The 8,313-nt window shown below is 40.0% G+C and overlaps 1 protein-coding gene across 2 annotated transcripts in view; it reads right to left on the bottom strand.

The window, feature by feature from the left end:
- The window catches only part of LOC102015092 (antigen WC1.1-like), a 40,756-nt gene extending 34,617 nt beyond the window's left edge, over nucleotides 1–6,139 (bottom strand). For both annotated transcript variants that reach the window (XM_013511514.1, XM_005378866.1), the window contains exons 1-2: nucleotides 6,012–6,139; nucleotides 1,630–1,938 (exon numbers count right to left, since the gene is read on the bottom strand). In XM_013511514.1, coding sequence (XP_013366968.1) covers nucleotides 1,630–1,938; nucleotides 6,012–6,078 — 376 coding nt within the window. In that variant the 5' untranslated portion in view covers nucleotides 6,079–6,139. The remainder of the gene's footprint in view (nucleotides 1–1,629; nucleotides 1,939–6,011) is intronic.
- Nucleotides 6,140–8,313: the final 2,174 nt, after the last annotated feature.

The raw sequence follows: 8,313 nt of genomic DNA, 5'->3' as shown, positions 1-8,313 counted from the left end.
AGACATGTTTCTATTTCTCTTTGAGGCTAATGTAGTAAATCAAAGTCTGAATACTTAAAGTGATTATACAAGGTTATTTGAAATTATATCACGGCTGGAGTAGAATGATAACGTACTTTACCTGAAAAATCAGAATGCACATACAAAATCTTAAATTTAAGTAACTAATCTTTAGGTCCTTATAGGTTTAATGAGGGTAAGTCTTGCAGTGGTGTCATTAAAATCAGGACATTTTTGTACAACAACAGATACAGGAATGACCCTGCTCCCCACTCACAATCAGAGCAGAAACCTGAGTGCAGACCCTGCTTGTGGATGTTGTCACATCTTCCTTGGATGCTCTGGTTCCACCCAGGTCCACCTGCACAATAGAGGTCACTCTGACACCACATCTGAGGGCTGCTGAGTTAGAGCCTCTGGCTTAGATACTCAAATATATTTTCAGTGTTACTGTTTCTTCTACATTTTTTCATTGGACATGGTGCATTTCTAGTACCAAAAAGGTGGTGCAATCTTTAAATTCAGGTGGGATAGCATTATCTGTTTGCTAAATTCTGAAAAAAATCCATTGAGATATTTGACTACGGCCCCTACTAGTTTAACTATTATGATGGCAACTGTGTGTGAGAAAATGATTTCCAGTATAACATAAAACAATTGCAAGGATCTTGTGCCTAATTTATACTGAAGAAAATGGAAAGGTGTTGGAGAATGAAGTGATCACCCAGCACAGTTCTGAACTTCACTGTTGTACACTTCACTAATCAATGAGACCAGTCCTCCTGTGGCAGTGATGCTGAACCTTTTAAAGATGGTGCCCAGACTGCAACCTACAACCCACTAATTTATCACTAAGTGCCAACACTGAAATTAAACCTGAATAATGGTAAAAGCACAACTCATACATTAACATCTTTTGTCTTAAAAGGAAAACAAATAACATGTGTGCCATAGGTTCACCATCCATTTCCTATAGCTTGAGAAGAGTAAAACTGTAGAGAGAATTTTTTCTAGTAATCATGGAAGTACTTCCAACACAGAATATTTTATCCACAGCTCTGTGAGCCAAAAAACTCTGAATATTTGTGTCTGAATCTGCAATAAGACTTGATATTTTGCAATAGTCCACAAATTCCTCTGGGATTTGTCTAATAATATCCACTATGCCTATGTACCTATTGTGCACAATAATATCTTGTACTATAAATAGAGTCATAAAATTGCACCATGGTAAATACAGCTTCACTTTTTTGTTCCTTCCCCTAGTGTTGCAAAGACTGTGTGAGTGTGTGTGTGTGTGTGTGTGTGTGTCTGTGTCTGTGTGTGTTGTGTTTTGTGTGTATGGATTTTCTATAAATTATGTATACAAAATTATGAAACTTGATTTTAATCATGTGATACTATAATAAACTATCCTTTAAGGTAAAATCACAGGAGGGGAAAAAATACTGATTAACATTCCTAAAGACCTAATTGAAATCTATCATCATCAGCTGATGTGAGCTGCCAGAGTCTATGGATGGACCTCATAGACCTCTACAGCATGCTCACTTTCTGATTCCCAGAGCTCACAACCTACTTCTTTGAATTTTCTATAAACCTGGGCAGTAGAAATTTCACTGACTATACCTGTGCAGATAACTCCGGCATCCTGCGTGTGACTGCAGTTATGTGGGCCCCATCCCCAGGAAGGGCACTTCCACACATGGGACTCCTTTCCTGTGCAATTCAGGCCACCCAGCCAAATGGGCCCTGATCCAAGTCCGAAGAAATAACCATCTGTATAATAGAGGTCCTGTCCACAGCCAAGCTGTCTGCATACCACTCTAGCTGCAACCCCTTCGTCATCACAAATGGTGCCCCAGGTGCCTTGGTAAAGGATCTCCACTCTTCCAGCACACCGATTATTCCCATCTTTCAGACGGATCTGGATGCTGCCTGAGAAGAGACAATCATGTCAGTGATTACTTTAATACAGAGGGTGAAAAAGGTTTTCTTGTCTTGTGGACATCCTCAACATTCTGCTTTCAGGCTGCAGAGCCTGCTGGGCCATTTATAAAGTCACTGCTCCAGGGTAGCAAGCTGGGTCTGGTTCTTACTGAAACAAAAATGACAAAAAGATTAGTAGAGTCAGAAAACAAGAAATGGGTGCTTTACTTCCACTGCCATGGTTCCCAGCTGAAACTCGCGGAGAGAGCCAGACAAGACGTCCTCACTCAGAAGCCCCAGGGACTTCTCTGGCTGGGGGCAGCACGTGTGCCCCTCACTGCGTGCGCCCTGCACCAAGTGAGCGAGTGCTCCAAGAGCTGCAGGTCCCATGGTTCGAGTCCATGATTTACTCACACTGCCACTGTTCCCACCTGAAACTCATGGAGAGAATTTCCCATCTACTTCCTGAGGGCAGAGCAGGTGACCCAAGACCGCGCCACCATTACAGACTGAGACTCTGCCCTCCCTGCACCCGCGGCAGACAGGAGGTCCTCACTCAGAAGCCCCAGGGACTTCTCTGGCTGGGGGGGTGGGGTAGGGGGTGGGCATGTGTAGCCCCTCCCTGTTCGAGCACTGCGCCGAGTGAGTGAGTGCTGAAAGAGCTGCTGGTCCCCCAGTTCCAATCCGTGCTTTACTCACACCTCCACGGTTCCCACCTGAAACTCAAGCAGAAGGGCCAGAAATTTCCCATCTACTTCCGGGGGGCAGAGCAGGTGACCCAGGACCCCGCCGCCATTACAGACTGAATCTCTGCCCTCCCTGCACCTGTGGCAGACAGAAGGTCCTCACTCAGAACCTCAAGAGACTATTCTAGCTGAGGGCGGCGCATGTGGCCTCTCCCTGAACGTGCCCTGCACCAAGTGACCAAGTGCTCCAAGAGCTGCTGGTTCAGCAGTTCGAGTCCATGCTTTACTTTCGCCCGGATCCCCTAGGAGGTCACAGGCACGGGCAATCTGTGATTGCTGCCCGTCCAGCCTGCATCTGGTTCTTGTATGGGTCCTGAACTGACTGGACACACAGAATCAGGTGGTTTACAAACTGCCAACCCTGCAATTTGTGTCTGGGTTTTGCCTGTACCCTGAACTGCCTGGGGACATAGGTCCACTGGACCGGGATTGTCACACCACTGCAACCCAAGTCTAGGCCATGCACGTGACCTAAACTGCAATGGGACTCTGGATCAGATGGTCGGCCATCAACTGACACAAGTGCCCGTGTCTGAGAACGGGGATAACTAGATACAAATCAAAAACTGCCGGAAAACCCTACTTTTTGGTGCAAGCACTGAATATTTGTTTGGGTTTTATTTGTTTTTTTCTTTTTTACCGGGAATCAAACTCAGGACATTGCATCTTCCTGGTAGGCTCTTGTCCCCCTGAGCTAATGCCCTAGCTAAGTACTGAATATTTGAAAGCACAATAAATGAAGATTTTTAAATTATGCCAAGCACTTAAAATATATCAATAATCAAAATTTTAAAATCTGTCATACCTATCAGTTCAGAGCCAAAGACACTAGATTATATTTTTAAAACCATTCAAATACTCTTTAAAAGATAGAAATCTGAACTATTAGAACCCAGAAACCCTGCAAATAATGTTATATGATTATGTAGGATGAAAAAAATATGAATTAAAACTGGGATATTTATGTTAATAGCAGATAAAAGTATTCTGACATTCAATACGTTATGAGAAAGTGGAAAATAAACCAGTGATAAAAAGTATTTTAATTATCTATAAATATAAAAATAGCTTTAAATTATGTCATTAAGAACACCTCAAAGTATATAATCCAGTTGCTGACAAATACAAGAACACCATGTATGTATCAGTAAAAGATAAGCTGACAAATGCAATAAAAATTAGGAAATTTGGACTGCTATTAAAAGGTAGTTAGGTTCTAAACACAATGAAGAGCATATACATTTTCATTAAAGACACATGAAAATTTTACAAAAGCAGATCAGGTGATCATCTGAAGAATAAGCCTAAATAAATACCAAAAAATAATGTAATATTAATCATATTATTTGATCCCAGTAAAATGACACATGATGTAAATTCAAAGCATAGAAGTGTTTATGCTTATTTTTAGAAATGTTGAAAAGAACTTGCATGTACAAATTGAGAGTCAAAGAATAAATCACAAATTTGGTTCAAAATGCAAATTAAATGTTTACTTTTTTAAGTATATGAAACACATCTAAAGCACTGTATACCAATGCATGTTATATACTTGCTACAAATACAAATACAAATGTTTATAAGTGGTAAAAAAATTAACTCAGTAGCAATTCCTTTAAATTAGGTACTTTATTTGTTCTTGTTTGGAAGGGTAGGATTTCCCAAAGAAAAGGGACAGAGACTCTAGACTGAAGGGGCTTGAAAGAGGGAGGGAAAATATGGTATAGCACAGAAAGAGAAGTAAGGAGGTAGAGATTACAGGAATTTCCCAACTGACATAGAACAGATATGAGAGAAAAAGAAGAATGAAAGATCACCACCAGGTTTTGGCCTGAGTTATGAATGGAGCCTGTATTTTTAGAGGGGGAAATGGAATGGAAGGAGATCAGAAATTTGGCTAGGGATGTGTTAATGTGAAACATGTGTTAATATGAAATGCGTTGTTCCAAGTGGAGGAGTAAAAGAAAGATAAATAAGTTTGAATTTGAGAGAAATAATCTGGGCAGAGATATACATTTGTGAGTTGAAGGTATTAAATGATAATTAAAACCATGAGATAAAATGTAACAATCCAAGGTGTAATGGAAAAAATAAAAAGATGAGAATATGAGATTGAATCCTGGTATAATATCCAGGACCAGAGCCCACACTAAGAAGAGGTGAGTTCAAGTATGTGGAAGATGTTTCTCCTTTCAGGAGCTCAAACACTATTATCTTGAAGTCCAATAAGCCAGGACAAAAAGGAGATCAGATTTCATGTAGGGTCTGAGCGAAATGTGAGAGAAAATTTATTCTGAAGACAGTCACAGAACAGTATTCTTACAAACACACATCCTTTAGGATGGCACGCAACAAGTTTATTCTACAGGGAAGGGGAAATTTGACATTAGACACATTCTGATGTCTCTGAGGCTGGATTCTTCTCGGTCTTCAATGTTACTATCAACCATCTATGAGCACTTACGTCTCACATCAGATTGTTCAATTGTTTGTTTGCTTGCTTGCTTGTTTCTGACAGTTAGATTGGAGCAACACAACCCAAGAGGTAAAAAGGGAAATAAACAGGTAGAGTTCTGCCCAGAACCCAAAGTTGGGAAATGATTACAGCACATCAGAGAACTCCTGAGCTGTGGGTTTGTGGGGTAGAAAATGAAGCTCAAAAGCAGGCTCAGACTGCAGGTGCAGGGTTATCTGGGGTGTAATTACATTTCACGTTGGGAGGGCTTTTTTTTACACAGCAAAGTTGATACATCTGCCCTTATCATATAAACATACACACACATCACCAAATTCAGCATCATGACTACAAGTGAGTTCTGTAGACTCTTCTCTAAAGCACTTTTTCTGTGCATAATTATTCATACCTGCTCAAACATTTAGCCTTCAAACCCTTACCTCTCTCTTCTCTCTTGCGCACACACACAGAGAGAGACCAATTTACTGGGTAAAAGAAAAGAAACAGTAACATTCTGGAGGGGAGACATAACACAAGATATAAACCATAGACCTAGCCTCAGGTCCTGCCTTAGCCATTAATTGCAATGGAAAAATTAGAAACTTATCATTTTCTAAGCATGTAGGTGTTACTGAGAAGCCTGAAAAACAGTTTATGGTCAACATGAGAAAAATCTATCTTTGCAACCTCTAGCTGCTGAATTTGAAAACTTCAGATCACCAGAAGAGAAAATTGAGCATATACTGTCACTAAAGGTAACATTTGGTCAAAACCAAATGATCAACAGAGAGGCATTGTCTCAATAATCCCGTGATAACTCCCCAGAGTCTTGGAACTAATTGAGTCTTCCTGTTCATTTTATGGAGAGAGGCTATGCTTACCTTGAGCTCCTGCGAAGACAATGAAGAGGAGAAAAACAAGTTGTTGGAGAAAGCAGTGTCCATGCATGGTGACTCTGATCCTGTGGTTTCAGGTCACAGCCTCAGCTTCCTTAGCCAATACAGGGAGCCCTCCCAGCCCTTAATGGGGATCCTGGAGCAGGAAGAGTTATATATTCCTACTCTCTGACATGGCGATATTCTGTGAGCCAATAGAAAGTCAGTTAGCATCTTTTCTATCATCAGACATTATAAAAAGGAAACTCTATGAACTTCAAACACCAATTAGCTGTTGAATCTTAAATATCTCCTTATATGCAACAGAAAAAATTCTCTCATCAGGTATTTTTCTGTCTCTAGAGCTAACACAGAAAAGCTATATAAAGTGCATATGTGGCTTTCTTTCCTTCACCTATGGGTTTGGTTCAAAGTCTGGTTTGGCTCAGTGGCTGGTGGGATTAGTTTATGTCTATGGTCCAATTCCATTGCCCTGAGGACCCACAGAAAGATAGTTTTTATTTAATGAGACCTAAGACTCCACCGTCAGGCAACTATCATGTTGTAGCTGCAAAAAAAGTAAAGTACTGTAGTTAATGATAAGAAAAAAAATGTAAGGTGAGTAGGCAATTGGGATTATAAATATTAAAATTTGAGGGTTTAATGGAAAAGGTGCTTTGGACAAAAAAAGGAAATGAATATTGGCCTCACAGGTAGGCTTTTCTCTCCTTTCATTTCTGGGTCATCAGTAAAACTTCATGGAGATCTAGGGCTTTCTTCATGACTGACTTCACAACATTTCCTTCACTCTCCTTCACTCACATCTCAGACAACGTTTTGAGAGCAGGATTGTCATGACCATTATAGATACTTCACCTATGAGTGAATTGTCCTCCCTTAGAACATGAGGGACTACAGATTACAAAGTAGGCACAAGGTGAGCCCCATGTTGTGATATACAGCAGTTTGCTTCTCACACTCCAGCGCTCCCAGGCTGAACAGTGTGAACCCTCTGTTCCTGGACCTCTTTATCAGCATTTCTTTCTCTGCTAGCCAGGAGAAACACAGTAAAAGATGAGCTTATGCAACAGAAAGAAAGTAAACCTACTTTCTTTGGGTGGGTTGGGAATGGAGGTAGAAGGGGTGGAAGGTGATCAAAGAAATTTTAAAAGTTGTTGAAAATTGTATCGGAAGGCTTAGTAGGAGATTGTCAGTCATTCTGCGAGAACAGAAAGCATGCTGGGTAGTAGAAGAGCACATGGAATTGCCCTGAACTTGAAAAGTTTTACTTTCAGCGTCCTTGAGAAGGCCAGGGAGTTAAGGAAAAAGAGGACAAAAGCAAAAGTTGATGGAGAAAGTAAGGATTTATGCAGAGATGACCTTAAACCATATTTAAAGATGGAAATTTTATCTCAGTTCCTCTAGTGGTGATTTTATATCTTGAGAAAATTCTACTTGATTACATTATGATGCTCCTCTGCCCAATGTATGAAGCAGGAAGATACAACGAATTTATTTGTGAAGTCATAAATACCTGAGTTAAGGTACATCCATGTAAAATAAGTGCTGCAACCCTCCAGAATTCTGTCCAAATCAGCCTGCCTCTGACCCAAACCACTTGGATGAACATGTTCTTGGGAAGTAGTCTTCTGCTCTTTTGAGTGTAGTATTCTTTCTTATTTCTTTTTTTTTTTTGGTTTTGGTTTTTCTCCGGTACCAGGAATCGAACTCACGACCTTGCGCTTGCCAGGCAGGCACTTTGCCGCTGAGCTAAATCCCCAGCCCCTGTATTCTTTCTTATGAATGACAGGTTAAGGCAATTAAAAGTTTTGTAGATTCTACAGAGGCACTTTTTTTTGGTAAATTAACTACTGGAAAATGATTTTAAAACATCCGCTTAATATTATGTTTAATCTATCAACATGGCTTCAAGGATTTTGATGCTATACCATTATTTGCATATACTGCAGTTTTGTTTTTCTGAAAAAATTTCCTTTTTACCATTATGTGATGTTCTTTAATTAGGGTCACATCCTTCCTCTTAGAGTCTACTTTTCCTCATATTAATAGAATTCAACAAATTTTTTAGGAGTAATGTTTTCATGTTGTATCTTTTTTATGCTTTTTTCTCAACATATCTTTGTCAATACTTATTACTTAGTTTTACTAGTACATACTTCCCTTACATAATAATTACATTCACCTTAGACAGTTGGTACATATGCATATCACATTTTGATCATTTTTGCTACTCTTCCCCCATCCCTTCTTTTCTCTCCTCCCCTACAATCCTTTCCCATCTCCAGAT

Source organism: Chinchilla lanigera, unplaced genomic scaffold (genome assembly GCF_000276665.1).
Source record: "Chinchilla lanigera isolate Chin_1 unplaced genomic scaffold, ChiLan1.0 scaffold00012, whole genome shotgun sequence".
Classification (NCBI taxonomy): Eukaryota; Metazoa; Chordata; class Mammalia; order Rodentia; family Chinchillidae; genus Chinchilla; species Chinchilla lanigera.
Note: the sequence above shows the minus strand (reverse complement) of the source record. Positions and strands in the feature narration are given on the sequence as shown.